At 38.0% G+C, this 16,830-nt stretch overlaps 6 protein-coding genes across 6 annotated transcripts; 1 reads left to right on the forward strand and 5 right to left on the reverse strand.

Moving 5' to 3' along the window:
- I206_103907 (uncharacterized protein) lies at positions 1-4,339 on the forward strand (the record flags this gene model as incomplete). Its single annotated transcript, XM_070202852.1, has 5 exons — positions 1-1,531; positions 1,586-2,213; positions 2,264-2,880; positions 2,942-3,476; positions 3,556-4,339. 5 exons carry the CDS (start codon positions 1-3, stop codon positions 4,337-4,339), a joined length of 4,095 nt encoding a protein of 1,364 aa, XP_070058953.1.
- A 641-nt stretch (positions 4,340-4,980) lies between these two features.
- On the reverse strand, positions 4,981-5,847 carry I206_103908 (uncharacterized protein; the record flags this gene model as incomplete). The annotated part of the gene is made up of 3 exons (XM_019156249.1): positions 4,981-5,199; positions 5,277-5,434; positions 5,658-5,847. 3 exons carry the CDS (start codon positions 5,845-5,847, stop codon positions 4,981-4,983), a joined length of 567 nt encoding a protein of 188 aa, XP_019011207.1.
- Positions 5,848-6,895: 1,048 nt separating this feature from the next.
- I206_103909 (uncharacterized protein) lies at positions 6,896-8,256 on the reverse strand (the record flags this gene model as incomplete). Its single annotated transcript, XM_019156248.1, has 6 exons — positions 6,896-6,904; positions 6,977-7,138; positions 7,214-7,534; positions 7,601-7,802; positions 7,871-8,047; positions 8,135-8,256. The coding sequence occupies 6 exons, from the start codon at positions 8,254-8,256 to the stop codon at positions 6,896-6,898; spliced, it is 993 nt and encodes a 330-aa protein (XP_019011206.1).
- A 550-nt stretch (positions 8,257-8,806) lies between these two features.
- I206_103910 (uncharacterized protein) lies at positions 8,807-11,269 on the reverse strand (the record flags this gene model as incomplete). The annotated part of the gene is made up of 12 exons (XM_019156247.1): positions 8,807-9,359; positions 9,423-9,507; positions 9,567-9,597; positions 9,659-9,782; positions 9,868-10,017; positions 10,096-10,238; positions 10,337-10,496; positions 10,577-10,740; positions 10,815-10,821; positions 10,888-10,918; positions 10,999-11,086; positions 11,219-11,269. 12 exons carry the CDS (start codon positions 11,267-11,269, stop codon positions 8,807-8,809), a joined length of 1,587 nt encoding a protein of 528 aa, XP_019011205.1.
- Positions 11,270-11,605: 336 nt separating this feature from the next.
- I206_103911 (uncharacterized protein) lies at positions 11,606-15,382 on the reverse strand (the record flags this gene model as incomplete). Its single annotated transcript, XM_070202853.1, has 25 exons — positions 11,606-11,744; positions 11,812-11,860; positions 11,928-12,183; positions 12,242-12,316; positions 12,379-12,439; positions 12,497-12,519; positions 12,575-12,859; positions 12,926-12,994; positions 13,045-13,074; positions 13,132-13,233; positions 13,309-13,378; positions 13,591-13,704; positions 13,774-13,858; positions 13,913-13,928; positions 13,997-14,090; positions 14,152-14,189; positions 14,243-14,415; positions 14,478-14,560; positions 14,614-14,670; positions 14,726-14,739; positions 14,795-14,874; positions 14,934-14,960; positions 15,007-15,013; positions 15,073-15,090; positions 15,161-15,382. 25 exons carry the CDS (start codon positions 15,380-15,382, stop codon positions 11,606-11,608), a joined length of 2,187 nt encoding a protein of 728 aa, XP_070058954.1.
- A 402-nt stretch (positions 15,383-15,784) lies between these two features.
- Positions 15,785-16,627, reverse strand: I206_103912 (uncharacterized protein; the record flags this gene model as incomplete). Its single annotated transcript, XM_019156245.1, has 1 exon — positions 15,785-16,627. One exon carries the CDS (start codon positions 16,625-16,627, stop codon positions 15,785-15,787), a length of 843 nt encoding a protein of 280 aa, XP_019011203.1.
- Between the last annotated feature and the right edge of the window lie 203 nt (positions 16,628-16,830).

The raw sequence follows: 16,830 nt of genomic DNA on the forward strand, positions 1-16,830 counted from the left end.
ATGTTAGTGGAGCAAACGCAAAAGGGGCTAGAGCAAGGAGATCGGAGTGCTTCAATAAGTCGGACCAATGTAAATGATAATCAGGGAGAAGACGTTGAATGGTCAAACGCATCTTCATCCCCCAAGAATTCTAATTTCTCTCCACCGTCATCATCATTCGAATTCTCTTTTCCAGCTGTCAATCAAACCCCGAATCGACGTCGTCAAGCTCCGCCTACTAGTATCCCTAACTTTCCTTCTTCCCATGAGCCTCGAAATCCGCCTCCGACAGTCCCCTTTTCACCTTCACCAACTTATTCACCCATGGTTAGTTCGCCTTTCCGATCGCCCGATCCACCTGCAACAGGACCGGCAAGCCGGATTCCGTCAGGATTCAGCATTCCGCTTAGTCAGCCTTTCGCTACCCCTTCTGGTGGATCAGGTGTGACATCGCCATGGCATTCACTAGCAGCTACTTCTGGAGCACCAACACCATCTTTGGAAAGTGGTCCAATGGGAAGAGCTAGTCCTCATTTAGGGTATCCGTTCGAAAGACTCAATATCGGCGGTAGCTGGAGTGGCGCAAATCTTTGGGGAGAAGGATCCTTAGACAGACGGGGATCAGCAGATTCGACAGGCGCAGGTGGCGGACTTGGTTCGAGTCCGGGCAAAGGCTCATTACAACTATCTTCGCCGCCTCCGATCAATCTGCCGCCACCCGGTCCATCAAGAGGGTTGAGTGCGGAAACCCTACTACGATATAAAGCTATGGCTACTCCTGGATCGGGGCCAATGCCTACAGCGATGGCGAAAGGAGCCAGTCAAGGCAATCCCATGGACAATAGGGCCTCATCGTCACGAGCCTCATCGAATGAACCGGCTACGCTATCGCCGAATTTACCTCAAGGGTTAGCACGCCGAAGAGGCTCACTACCTAAAGCAGCACTTGGGGTGTCTTCCTTATCCCTCCCACCGTCTCGTGCCGGTAAATCACCTAGTCCATTGGCATCTACCTCTACGAATTCTTCACCAGGTGCTGGAGCGGGAACATCTGGTAAACGACTTCAACCGATCTCCGCTAAATCTTTGGTACCGTTATTGTCTTCACCTTCAACACTTGTCTTGGATGTCCGTCCCCCATCGCTCTTTCACGACTCCCACATTCCTTGGTCTCATTCCTTACCTATTCCTTCAACCTTATTACGTAGACCTGCATTCAATATCGAGAAATTAGCTGGCATGTTACAGCCTAAATCGACTGAAGCAATACTGCGTTGGAGAGAGAAAGGCGATATTGTTCTGGTCGATTCTGACAGTGGATCTGTGGCAGATGGAAGTGTTTTAGATGGTCTGTCGTCGAAATTCGAAAGAGAAGGCTACACGGGACATCTGTGGTTCGTCAAAGGAGGTCATTCAGCTCTAACTCATGGCGAGGTCAGACTAGTGGCTGAGGATGAAGATGTGGAAATTGAAAACCTTCAAGCTGAATCAAAAGCGGGGTTGAGTAAAGGATTGATGGCAGGACAACTCAGTACTTTAGCCTTTAAGCAAGGTAAGGCTTTCTTACCGCTGAAGCAGGAAGCTGACTCTGTTCCTTCATGTGCAGAATCGACAGGCCCATCGAAAGGTCGCAAAGCGCCTCCAACCGGATTGGCAATGCCAGCAACGCCTGGATTCAGTCTAAAAAACAACCCGTTTGCAATCTCAATGCCTGCTGCCCAGACGTCTACTACAACGGAGCGACCGGGCAATCTCTCTGCTCGAGACTTGACATTGAGCGACATGCCGTCGCCCAAAAAGGCTAAGTTCCAACCAGCCAATCCGTTCTTTGATAACATTCGGCAAAATCTGGAGCTATCCCATGGCGGAATCACTGAGCGTATACCTCTTAACCTACCGGATCAAGTCATGAACCGTGTCGAAGACCTTCCTGTCTTCTTAAAGGATTTAGCTACTATGCCTGAAAAGCAGAGCATGGACCAGTTAGCGAAACAATTCTATGATCTGGAGTTAAATGAGCAAAAACGTTTACAAGGCGTTATGGAATGGCATAGTAAAGGATCTGGTGGTTTACTAGGAGATAGAGCTGGAAGAGAAAGTTGGGCTGATAAAAGACATCATGATGCTGAGGAAGTACAGCGTTTGACCAACTGGAATGGAGAGGAAGCTACTTTTCAAGAAGACTACTTCCCATTTTCCATCACAGCTGGTGTCGAAAGGGGCACAAAGAACAGGTAAGCTCTTTTCTTGTGCAACGAGATACACGCTTACGGTACATTTGTAGATACAAGAATATTTGGCCATACGATTTCTCCAGAGTTCGATTGGAACGTCCACCCGATTGCGATTCCGACTACATTAATGCTTCTTACGTCCAACCTCGAGGTACCTCTCGTCGATACATTGCTACTCAAGGCCCCCTGGACGCCACATACCATGATTTTTGGACCTTAGTATGGGAACAAGGCGTGACGGTGATTGTGATGATAACAAAACAATTCGAGGGTGGTCTGATCAAGTGTGGAAATTATTGGGAAAGCAGCACATACGGTAATTTGAAACTTCAAATGATTTCTCAAAGTGGAGGTGAAGATCACGCATACCAAGCGCCCACAACAGGCTTCGATTTCGGTTCAGCAGCTGTCACTCCACAATCGTCGTCATTCCCCACTGGGAAAGAGAAGAACATCAAACGAGTATTCAGATTGTCTAACCTTGAACAACCGACTGAACCACCAAGAACGATCATCCAGGTTCAATGCATCGGTTGGCCAGATTTCGATGTGCCTGAAACGCCAGACACACTGCTGAACCTGATCAAAGATGTGGATTTGGCTGTGGAAGAATCAGATTCCACAGGCAGGGCTGACAGGTCTGACAGACCGCCTGTTCTGGTTCACTGTGAGTGGGCCGGACTGCTTCACTCCGTTACAATGCTGCTCGCTGACAGCTGTTTATCCAGGCTCTGCTGGAGTTGGGCGAACGGGAAGTTTCATTGTGATAGACGCCATCCTGGACGCACTGCGACGGGATCTAAGGAGGCGGAGGGAATCAACGGACTCTTCGTCAGGCTTTGAACAAGCAGATACCGAGAAACCATTCTCTTTTCCCGCTCTTCAGGTTCCCGTGGCCGTTGGACATTCAGACTCTGGAAAAGCAGTATCTTTCCTTACTCCTCAAGCAAGTGGCGACGTGTCAAATACTGATCTTCAACGCTCGGTGCTGACCTCTTCGCCCAACCCAATCGATGCCACCGAGGACTCAAATGCCTCATTAACGGAAGATGCTTTAGCTCAAAATAACGCAGGTCGAACAGGCTCTGGTGAAGTAGGCGAAGAGATGGACATCGATGAATCACCTGCAGATCCTCCGCCTGATAGGTTTTTCGAGCATAGAGGAAGTGTCTCGACCGACTTCTCCAGTGAGGCTGGTGGGGGCACGAGGAGACCTAGCTTGGCGTCTACTAAGCATTCCTCAGACCTTCTTCCACTCGAAGCGTAAGTCTCAGCTCGCAGATAGACCTTATTTACGATCGATAGATTGACTGATATCTGATTATGTTTCTTTCGCTATCAGTCGGCACGCAAGAAATGCAGCGGCCAATGACAAGGACTCTAATGTTCCCATGCCCATCATACGATCCGATACGAAACATCGAAGCCCTTCTCCGATTACCGAAATGCCAAACCCTGTCGCCTCCGTTCTGGAAGGTATGAGAGTTCAACGAATGTCCCTTGTCCAATCTTTACGTCAATACCTCTTCGTGCACAGAGCTATCATACATAGTTACCTACATATATTAGATGAAGAGAATGGTCATCACGGAACAACCAATGACAGATCAAGATCAAGATCGAAGTCTCTTAGTGCAGGATTGAGTGGTTCAAGTTTCAATACAACCAAGTCGAATTCAACAGTAGGAAGTACAGGTACATATGGTACGGAGGATGAATCACATATTAAAAGAAGAGCTTCTCCAACAGAACTGGAAATTGAAAAACCTAATCCTGAAATATCATCTTCTTCTTCTCCTCTTATTAGACATTTAGAAGAAAGTTCACTAGGAAGTGGAAGTAGCTTAACTAAAAGACCAAGTTTCAAAAAAATGAGACCTGCTATGGATTCTTTAGCGTCAGGTTCAAGTGCTTCTGGAACTTCTTCAATTTCAAATGGCAACTCTTCGGTAACATCAAACAGTGATATTTTATCTAATGCCTCGCCTTCTTCAAATCCATCTGCCTTACTTACTTCACCTAAGAAAGGTGGAAGTTTGAGATCGAAATCCAAGTTGGGAATGGATGATGGTGCTTCGAAAACTTTTAACTTTCCTTCAGGGTCAAAAGGTGATGAGAAGTTATAAGTGCCGCTAGTAAGCGATCTAGATGATGGTCATTTTATAAAACAGGTGTGATTTGTTCTTTAAATCTTTGTTTTTCCTTTTTGAAGTATTCATGTTATGATTTACTGTATTATAGTCGCAATATTTCTTTTATTCCTTTTTTTTTTGATTAATTATAGAAAAAGAATTCGTTCGATTTTGAAATATCGATGTAGCTATTAATTAAAGCATTTTTTTGAATTCTCATATATACACCTCCTATTCATTCTCGAAAATTTCGTTTTATTTCATAAGTAATAGAACGATCTTACCGTCTTTGTCATTGATATTTATGCATTGCATCGTTTTGTTTGGAAAGTATAACTTGTAAATCAATGTGAATGGTGTACATTGAGGTTTTGCCATTTTGCAAGAGGTAATTTTGTTTGAAATGCATGAAATACATAAGTTGACATGAAATGTTGGATTATACGGTGAATTACTATAATTTATATACAACAATTATCCATGAAAAGGAATCAGAGACCCATACTTGAGTGCAAAAAGGAGGAATGAATTGTCCATACTTATTATTCTTTGTTCATATACAACTCATTGAACCCATTATTTATCAATTTTATTCAAATCTCTTTACCTAAATTATATTGTTTTTTTTTTGTTTCTTATAACGTTATCAAAGTTGTAAATACTAAAAATATCATTATAATTATAATATTTTGAATAAACCAAATTTTTTGGGAAATTTTGAATAATTGAATTCCAAATGAAGTTATAGCATCTTTTGATTTATCATTCGAAGTTGAATATCCAATTGGCATAAAATTAATTGCATTCCATGCAGTACCATTTTCAATTTTTATTTGACATAAATTTGCGAAATCCTATACAACAAAATTAATAATATTTTTTGTCAATAAAATAAGATTAAAAAGTTTTTACTTAAGGCTTTTGAACTTACTTTTAAATTATCTTTTATTTTTAAAGGTGTTGATTTACATCCTAAACAATAATTTGTTGATTCAATCATAAATTCATATCCTATTTCACCTGTTGAATTTGTTCCAATGCATAAACATGATAAAAAATCATTTGCGTATTGAAGATTTTGTTGTTGAGCTATTTTTTTGTTTAGTGCGATAAATCAGAAGTGGCAAATGTTATTATAATATCGAGTTCGCGTGATTTTGGTACGGTACCAAAATGAACGTCGCAAGAGAGTGGAAAGAAATAGAACAAAATAAAAATATTAGCTTCTGATATTCTGTTCTATTTTTGACGAAGCTCGAAATATGGGAAAAAAACCTTTGAGCTGACGTTAGTCAGAATACGAAAGACTTACAAAAATCATCATATTCACCTCTACAATAACCCATTGTAACTGACCAATGAGAACAAGCTAAAACGCAATCTCTATCTACTCCTTTTGTACCTTCTTCCACTTCTGTGGACGATGCAGAAGCTGGAGCAGCAGAAATTTGGTTGAAAATGATGACGAAAAACATAAGATGAGGTAACATGAATAACAACATTGTGATCTTTTTTAGTCTTATTTGATTTTTGAGATTCTGAAGAAATAAATCTTCGATGATTTGTTGAGTCTTATCCAAGTTGGGCTTTAGTGAATGATGGAAAACAAGGCTACTGTTATTGTATGTGTATCAACTGATTATATTCCAAATACGATTGAATTACTTGGAATGTTGGGATGAGATGTTTGAAGATGCTTTGCGAATTCACGACAATGAAGAAAAATTGTGACTTGATGAGTGAATTAGACCAGGATATAATGATAATCTACGTCAGTTGTTTTATTATAAAATAAATACTAAGTGAAAATAAGAGATGAACACTTTTGATGGAAGTTTGATCGGACAATCAACCCAAAAAAGAAAAGAAAAACGTGTTCAAAGTGAATTATTTATTCAAGATTGATGCGCCCTTTTTGACACAGATGTCTTTCTTTCGGATTTCATGTCTTCGGGATTATCATTGTCCGTTACTATTTACTGTGCAATAGGTCAGTATGGAAAATATGAGAAGTCGTGTGGAGATTTACCTTCAAATCGTACAAAGACCGTCAACTCAATTTTGATATCATTTGCAAGCGAATAGTTGAAAAAGTCGAGATTTGACAGCTCAAAGGAAGTTTGTCAATCGAATACGATCATCATTATACGAACTCAGCGTAAATGACCGTTCAAAACATAAGAAAGTGCCCAAGGATATTTCCTTTGTTCGAAGTCCGTTCAAGATTTTACAAAGGATGTCAAAAAAGGAAATGCCCTGATGTCAAGTTTGTTTATTTGTTCAACACGCATAGACGACATTTTATGATTCACTTGTTACGTCGAATCCACTGGGAATAACCATCCTTTGGTAAAGTTCAGCACACTACTTTGTAAGCTTGATAGAATCAGTGTTTGCCGTACTTTTTCAATGTATCAGTTTGTTATCAGTAGAGTTAAGCGTCGAAAAATTTAAAAAATCATACATCAATTCGAAATATACATTACAAATCCTTCGTTGGCCTTACTATACAAAGATTTGGCCTGTCAATATCGAGAAAGGAATTTGCACTTATTTCATCTATATTCAACAAAGGTACATTAGCATATATAATGTCGGCTGAAAAGGTGAGAAAAACACTCGACAACTCACGAGATGTCCCATAGCAGCTCCGGGATATCTTGTACCTTGAACTTCAAAGGTACTTAAAATATCAGAAATAGTTTTATTCTCTTCATCTGTAAGGGTAATAGAAGCCGCTTGAGTATTTTCAACTGCACGTTTAGGATTTGATGAACCTGGAATTGGGATAGTCTAAAATGAAAACGTAATTAATTAGTTTTTTGAAAAAAAAAAAGATCCTTCTCAGGAAAAACAGAGAAAACTCACATAATCTGATAATCCAATAATCCAAGCTAGAGCTAATTGAGAAGTATTAACACCTTTTTTAGATGCAATTTCATCTAATTTATCAACTAATTTTAAATTTTGATAAAATGCTTCTCCTTGAAATCTAGGTACCATCTTTTTAAAATCACCTTCTGGAATATCTTCAGGAGATTTATATGTTCTAGTTAAAAATCCTCTACCTAATGGTGAATATGCAAAAATTGGTACTTTATTTGATTTTGACCATTTTACAACTTCTTGAATTGCAGGTTCAAATGAGAAGAGTGAAACTTCAATTTCAATAATAGCGATTGGTGTGATCTATAATTGTTGGCGAAAGAATTTTGAGTCAGGATTGATTATTGAAATATGAAAGACTAGACATACCTTTTGAGCTTTTTCTAAACTTGCAACTCCCATTTCTGAAGCACCAACAGCAGTAAATAAACCTTCTTTTCTTAATTTTTCAAGTATTTCAAATACTTCTTCAACAGTACCTTCAGGTAATCTAGCTAAAGAATAAACATCAATTTTTTTATCTCCTAAAATTTCTTGAGTTTTAGCTATATCAGATCTTAAGAAATCGATACTAGATTAAAAAAAATGTCAAAATTAAGCCTACCCGTAATTTCGAATAACATCATTTTAATTACTTACTCATTTCCTTTTGGTGCGAGTGTAGTATACTCAGTTCCACCTTTGACTACCAAAACTATTTTTTCTTTATATTCTGGATAAGCTTTAAAGAAATTTGCAATTAATCGAATATTTGCAAAATCTGGACCGTAAAAAGTTGCTGTTGACCAACAAGTAGCGCCAGCATCGGCGGCAGCTCTAATAAGATATCAAGCAGTATCAGTATCAATGAACTATATTAACACTTTGTCTGGGATATCATGCCTTGGATTGACCTTTACTCACTTCATAGCTTTGAATGAATCTTCTTCAGCAGGTGGTTTAGGATTCCAAGTCAATTGCATTAATCCATAACCCATTCTGCCAACAGAATGTCCGGCAACTTGAACTTGTGGGATAGAAGACATTGTCGTTTGTATATATCAGATTTGGTTATTTGGTAGTGAGAGTCTATAAGACAGTGGTTGTTCTTATGGATCTTTGATTGATGAACTGAGAAAACAAATGTTCGTATGCGAATCATACATGCTTTATATACCTTTTATTCAAACTGGATAGTTATGGTGGAGGTATACGAGGTGATGATCTCATTCCCGTTTTTTACGTTATTTTCCCCTTTACCCCTTGTAAATCAATTCATTCACACTTCGGTGGCAGAGGTGGAGTTGATTTTAAAAGGTAACCTCCGCCTCGGCACCGAATGTAAACAATATTCCCAAATTAGTGGAGGCTATAACGGTGAATGCATAACGGGAATTTCAGCTTGGTAAATCTAAAGCGATTCTTATGAATTCTTTTGATGCTGTTTATTCTGTCCGTCCCATAAGTTCGTATTTATTCGCGATATAAACAACGAATAGAATTTCGAGTGATATCATCATGTGTAACATTAAGGGATAAAACGCTTTCATATATGTTGCATATGTAATTATTCCAACATAAAATGCAATAATCTTGTTACCTCTTTTTCTTTGCCTCAACATCATTCCCGACCCAAATACCTTTTAATCTTTCAACTTCTTTCTTTCCTTCTTTCCATCCTATCGCACTTAAGACTTGATCAAACCATACAAGGAAAATTACTGTAACCCATCTTACCCAATACCAAGCAGGTTGTAGTTTCCTACGTGCCATTTCAAGGAGATTTACGATTAACCTAGCAAATAAAATTGAAATTGTATTTCCAGGTAATCCTCTCGAAGCAGGTAAAGGTTGGAAAGGAGGTTTAACATTAAAAGGAGATTGAATTAATAATTTCATTGAAGATGTAAATCCATCTTCATGAAAACCATATTTTGTCCATGCTCCAGCAAATGATATACCTCTTTTATTTTGAATAGAAGGTAATAACGATTGAGCATCGACTGATTCTCTTGTCATCATTGGATGTTCGTAATGATATCTTCCTACTACCTTCGATTCATCAGGTGGGAAAGGTGGATTAAGAGTTACTAATACCAAACCGTGTTTGTCTTCTGGAATGTGTTGTAGGATGTTCATAGAATAAGTTCTAATCGTAACAATCGAATCAGCTATGAGGCTTCCATTCTCATATCAGAATTACTCAACTTACAAAGAGACAGTCTCGATTTCTGACTCCGTTGTTCGAGTTTGAGGCTTGTTTTCATCAGTTTCAGTCAGAGTGAGGTAATTCCATGCTACAAAACCAGTGATAAGCACAGATCTCGGACCAGTCAGTCTTTATTGTCAAACTCACCTGAGTAAGCCTTCCGCCTTATGGGCATAAGCTACACGTATAGGCATCAGCTGTATGTATATATGAGAAATATAGTCTTATGAATGCCTAACCTTTTCATCGTAATGCAAGATAGCTTCGTTCTTACTCCATTTCCAAGGACCCAGCGCTTTTTCTTCATCTTCCGTCAAACCACCTCCGTTTCGGAGTAATTTCAATGTCGTATCCGAATGCGTACTACGATTAACTATCAGTATCATTCACACTAATATCGTGCTTGAGCAGATTAGAGAAGTAATAGATTGAGTAGTAAACAACTCACGCCAGTATAACATGATCATATAAATGTCTCTGTCCTGAAACTTCAACCAAATTCACTCCATTTTCATGAGATTCAATAGCATTGATCTCAGTATTCAAATGAAGGTTCTCTTTCGGTAATTTGCTCAAAACAGCATCTAGATATCTTTTGCTATTCAACAAAGGACAAATAAGTCACAATTTTTCTTTTATTTTGTTTTGATTAACAGAATTTTCGGCATGAACTTACGATCCACCTTTAACAGTTAACCATTTTGGTTTACCTGTAATTTGTAATAAATGATGATTATGAAAAAATCTAATTAAAGTTGAAGCTGGAAAATCTAATGCAGCTTGATTTGCAGGTGTAGACCAAATAGCTCCTGTCATTGGCTATTCAAAAATCTCATAAAACATTAGCTAATTTCCTATCATTCATTCAAAGTTGCAAAATCGACATTAAAAAAAATTAATTCAAAAAGAAAAATTACCATTAAATAATCATCTCTAAATCCATTACTATATCCTTCTTTTTCTAAATATTCTCCAATACTAATTTCTCTTTTATTATATTCTTGATTTAATAAATCAGTTGAAAATAAATTAAATCGAATAATATCAAATAACATTCTATATAATCTTGGATTGAATCTAAATTCCCAACCAATACGAAGTAAAAAAATTAGCTTAAGTTGGGTTTAATCAGTAAGTTAAAAATTTATCTAACTTACAAATTTGATAATTGACAAAATACTCCTCCTAATCCTTCACCTGCCCATTCAAAAGCTCCTCTATCTCTCGTAACGGAAAAAGTCATTTCAGTTTTTAATAATGGGATATTTAAATATTTTAAAAATCTTAAAAAATTTGGATATGTAGGTGGATTACAGACTATCTATAATTCAAATAATAAGAAATTACAGTCAGAGATATTTGGATAAACTTCTTAATACATTCGCTCGTACTTACAAATCCGCTATTTGATGTAACACAATTATCACTCATCAGATATAATCGAATTATTATAGATACCTATACTTACGTATCGACTTGTACAGGTTCTTTACCTTCCCCTACTCATTGTAATACCTCATAAGCACTTTGATCCTTTTCTTGGGCTATTTACACTAAATTACAAAAACCGCAGACTTACGTTTAAATTCTACCGTGTTCGTATGTCCTCCAGGTCTATCATCTTTTTCATATATATTCACTTCATGTTCAGAAAATTCATTTAAAAGCTATATCAAATCATACATAAAGCTAAGCTAAACTTCTGCATTCTCAAATGATATACAAGTGGATTGTACTTTCTTCTATGACAAATAACCTTGATATTGTATATGAAGAAAAGAGGAGAATAGATAACTTACCCATAATGCTGATATACCAGATACACCTGTACCTACAATAGCTATTCTCATTTTTGATTCGAATTAAGTAATCACAATTACACCTTCCTAGAATCTTGAAAACTCGATGACAAACTCGAGTACTGCTCTTGGTTCGTATAATGACATATACTCGAGTAATTCAAGAAACGAATGGCAGTTCAAGTAAGATGTATATTTTGCTGATCGTGCCTGAGCAATCTACAAATCGTCATCAATATCTCAAGAGCGACTAACCAAAAGTGGAGGTTGTCCACATTAAAAACGTTGTATTATACTTAACATATATTATACATGCCATGATCTAATTCTATAGGTAGAAAACAAAGATGCAATTCATCTATAAACAAACGAACAATTCTTGTTGCTTCAATCCCAATCTTGCTTTTTTATATACTCGAAAATCTTCGAACCGATTTGTTGAGTTATCAAATCACCTCTACCTGCTGCTATTTTCAATATAGCCGTATTCAAGGGTGTAGCTCCTAATATATCTACATGATCGGCACTTCATCAATCGACAGAAACAAACAAACATCAGCTAAGTGTTCATTATACCGGACTCAGAAACTCACGTCTGAGCTCCACCTCTGAGATCCAAGCTTTCAGGCGAATGTAAATACTCTACCAGAATAATAAAACTTTATTAGCCGATCGGCTCTGTAAGTAAGCTAGAATTTCGCTGACGCACCTTGAGTGACAACAGGTATACCAGCGGGGTTCCATTTAGTAGTACCGTTCCAACCTTTCAAACACATACTACCAAGACTGACAACAGGTATGGTACCATCTCCATCTCCGAACTTCACACCGGAACGCACTTCGGGCTTTGACCCTTTGACACTTACAGCCGAGTCGATCCAATGTTTACGCGATAAAGGGAAGTCTAATGGTACACGGAGACTGGTGGAATTATCGCATCCGTTAGAAGGGTCTGAGGAATCACACTGTAATGAAACAAGTCAGGGATGTCTTTTCGAGGTTATGCGATACATTACAACTCACAAAGGCATCTTCGTTTTCGGCGTCAGACCGAGAATCATCTTGCTCGTACTCTCCTTGCATGTACCAATAAGATCGCTGAGAGGCATAGAATGTCAGTCGGTATTCGTCAAGCTCGCTTGAATGGATATGCAAATTACCTCAGTCTCCTTTCCGTGTCCATACAGGCAATAGATCTTCATCGAAGGAGCTTCAGGTAACCTGTATCGATATTCAGCTGATTGTCATTCACATGTTCACTGATGATGAACTGCTCACCTAACTTCCAGTGGATTGCTCCACTGTATACAATCCTCTAGATCAGCATCCTATCATGAACCAATTTGTGTAACGCACCTTTGTATGATCCCTATCATTCTTCTTGAGCTGCTCAACATTCCCCTCGAAACCAACGCTATAGTTGCTTTCCATCATACGTTGAAAATTTGGTGGGGTATGCGTTAGAACATAAGGTCCAGCTTCATTTAAGGTCAAGTTAGGAGAGACGGTCCATTTCGTTAATGTTTCCTCTTTCTCTGATGTCCCGGGATGTCGGAACGAAAAGAATCGACCATGGGTATCAGTTGCGTTTTCTGGATCGTCTGGCGCTGCTGAGTGATTACCCCACATCCTGTTACCGCCCTGTAATATCAAATCGCTCAGCTCCTCAACGGTTCTCACGCATGAGGATCTCGCAATTTAGCTTACCTTCATCCACATTGAAGTGGATCCAGGCCATCTTCTGAATAATTTGGCCCTTTCACGCCTCGAGAAGAACTTCAATGGCAGTCAGCCAGAGACACGTTATTTTCGGCGAGCAGATTTACCTTTTCCAATACCCATGAACCGGCGGGATGCTAGCGCACAAGAGAATTATCAGCTGGTGACTGAGGGTTGGATGGGTATCGACTAACCAGTTCCACGGTATCCCGCATTTCTCCAGATAAGAAAGCAGTCATAGCTTTGGATACCCCCAACATCGTACCAGCAACATTGACCCACGAGTCGATATTTTCCTGCGAATGAGGGCTCGCCATTTCAGTATGTCACCTCGAGCTGTTACGATCATGGTATATTGAGATAGCTCTTACCTCAACCCATGCTGCGCCGCCTCCGCCTCCAAACCCGTTTTCTTCAGGATTCGATTCGACCCATTTCAAGCTATTCCGCGCATTATTTGTTAGTCTTTGCACGCAGTCTGAAACCGGTAACTTACAAATACTGCCAAACCGAAAGTCCTACATCAGCTTATCGTTTCTCGCGTAGCAGTGGTAGAAGCAGACTCACGAGTAGAACAGTACCTCCCATCCTATATGCATACAGTGATTAGTCTTTATCACCTGTAGAGTTCCAGTGTGTTCGATATAGCTTACGAATGCGAGCACAAGACCACTTTCTGACCGTTATGTCGCCTCATGACTTCGATCTTGTATTTCAGCCTGGTGAAATATGCATCTCTAGTCTCGAGATTGTAGTACGCCAATCGCCTATTCATAAGTCCGCTCATTCAGTGGGATATTCATACAACCCAGCTTGAGAAACACGAAAGGACTCACCAATCATATGCGGCCATATCCATGGAGTTGGTGTCGTATCCCAAAGTAGCTAGATTTTCCACTATCTTTTGCCATATCCAGTATCCTATAATCCAAATATCAGCTGTGGAGTAGCGCATAGACTCTTCAAAAGGCTGACCTTGTATGAATTCCGACTACAAACGATCCAGATCAGCTTTAGTTCCATCGACTCATGCGTGAGCTGTCGAGTGGGTTCACTCACTGCAGCATCTAATCCTTGAGCAGCTCTTATTTTGAAACCAGGCGGATCCAAGCCGGTCTCCGGATCAATAGATAAAGCTTGTATCCATCTTTCCCTAATGAGAACATGTACATTACATTAGCTGAGCTACCATATGTGGACGATTATAAGCTTACTTATTGGTTAAAACGGCTCTGATCATTGTCGATGTACCCTATGAACAGCTGATCAGATTCATTTCTCCTATTATTGAATTGAACAGCTTACCCATAGCCTTTTCCTAAAAAATGACCTCGCAACAGTCTCCGTACCCCAACTTTCTAAACCAGTAGATACGATACCAGGTATCAAAATTATTGGATGATGTTTATGTAATCCATATTGTTCTACTAAAGATTCTCCTACAGTAAAATCTCGATTTTCCAATGCTTTTCTTGCGCCTAAGAATGCAATCGTTATCATCGATTAATACCCATGTCAATGGGGGATAGATTCCATGTACCTTCAACAACAGTCAAATTTGCTAACAAGTCTCGAGGATCGAGGGCTGCTGGCAATGTAGTCCATATATCTTTCATATCCGCCCTATAAACTCATTTAGCTTTGTTCATAGATTCCGCAGTGATCCAATGACTTACGGTAAGCCGGTTAAATCTACTGCCCATAAAGCCAAGCATACCCCAAGTATTACACCTCTTTTATCCATATATAAGCTATCTTAAGATACTTAATATAAAAATCAAAGCTCACGCGGGAAAGAAGAACTGAATAAAGCTATCAGCTGGTATTTGGGAATCGAATTAAACAGGCTTAGCTTACCTTCCTACCAAATAACCACGATTTCCAAGTTTTCCTCTTCAAATGATCTCCATGACGGAAGAACGTCGATTCGCTCAGATCTGATAATCCTAAATCAGCCTACCACAGTATACCTAAATAATGTTTGAGTGATACTTACCAATCTCATTAAATGGAGTTCCAGGAGCTATTTTGTGTCAGTATAGAGCAACAACGAAATATCATAGACATACCAAGAAGCTAGATATCATTTAAGTTAGCACGTATGATTCTGTCGGAAGTTTCAATGAGTAGCTCACCTTGTAATGTCCATCATCCTAAATCACAAATTTGAATAAGCTCTTTTCCCCTCGGCGCTTTCGACAATGTATCATGATATCAGCTTACCTTTTTCTTCAATCTAACATGTAGCTCTTCAGCATCTTTACTAATCTCATCAACAGTATTTTTGATTCTTTGTCTTAATCCGCTTGGAGGGGGAGTACGTATTTTTGGAGTTTTTTTAGTTGTTGTAGTTTTGACTTTAGTTGAAGGTGATGAAGTTGTAGGAGGTGTTATTTTAATATCAATTTCATCATCCTCTTTCATTTCAGATCTAGTACGAGGCATTTTAACACTTCTTCTCTCCTTCGTCAAAGGTCTGAAAGTTGAGCGAAAGTTAAGATTACTCGAAAATAATACAAGTAAGGAGAATTAAAAGTTTTGTATGATTTCTTCTTGGCGTAAACAAAGTGTGACGTAGTCTATGCACTTTTTTCCAAAGATTCAGGTTCATCAAAAGTGGAGGTTAATCATGGACGTATTTTGGTTCAAATGATTTATATCGTATGTATTGATCATTGATCAGAGAGAGACCTATTCTTTACATCCCAGATGGATCATGAAAGTTGCTGAATTGAATACATGCGAAATATATGTATACGAAGATAACGATTTAACAGGTACTGATCGAACGGAATTCATAAAATACAGATAAATATTGTGAAAAGATTTCGTCAAATTTACATAGATTTAGATTTTTTCCTCTAATGAATCAATATTAACTAAATCTGCTCTCCAAGAATTAATTTCTGGAAATGGTATCAAATAATCTAATTTATCTTTAGGTAAAGTTTCATTTTCATTTTCATTATTTATTTTTGTATTTGTTATTGGAAAAGCATTATTACCTTTCCATAAATAATTTAAACCTAAAATTGAATTACCTAAAATAGGATCAAAATTTGGTTTTGGAATTGACCAAACTTTTGAAAATTCTAATGCACCTTCACCACCTACAGAAAATTTACCAGGTAAAAAATTGAAAGGATATCCACCCATCATTATAAATCCTTTTTCTTTATTAATTTCTTTAATTTCTTTTAATTTTTTTTTACTTTCTAATGTCATTGTTTTAGTTCCATTTGGTGTTAATAATTTAAATGAATTTAAAGGTTTTGTATTAAAAGTTTTATGTGATAATCCTGCAGGTAATAAAAAAATATCACCTTTTTTTGCATTTAAAATTATACCTCCTAATTCAAATTTTCCTTTTTTTAAACTTTCATTTATATTTGAAGTTAAATCACCTGAACCAAATTTAATTTTTGCTTCACCTGATAAAACTAACATAACTTCATGTGATGTTGGATGATAATGTGATCTTTGTGAATTACCATATTGATAAATCCATTTAGGTTGCCATTCATTTTTTAATAATAAATCAAAAAATTTAATTGATAAATCTTCATCTTCAAAATTATAATATTCACGATATACAATTAATGGCCATCCTGAATTTGGTATTAAATCAGTTGGAGGTATATTATATGTTTCAATTTTGAAATTTGGATTATGTTGAATATTTTCAGTCATTTCTGATATATGATTTTTTGATAAACTTGGAAAAATGAATGCGAATGCCTTATACACCACTTGATGATTGTTCTAGACGATTGAATGATGTGTTAGTAGACAAAAACGAGACCAAGTACAAAGCTTATATAAGGTTTTATCTCGTATCAAAGTTATCTCGGTATCGGATACAACCGAATGTCAAATATTAGCCGACGGATATT

This window comes from Kwoniella pini, chromosome 5 (genome assembly GCF_000512605.2).
Source record: "Kwoniella pini CBS 10737 chromosome 5, complete sequence".
Taxonomy (NCBI): domain Eukaryota; kingdom Fungi; phylum Basidiomycota; class Tremellomycetes; order Tremellales; family Cryptococcaceae; genus Kwoniella; species Kwoniella pini.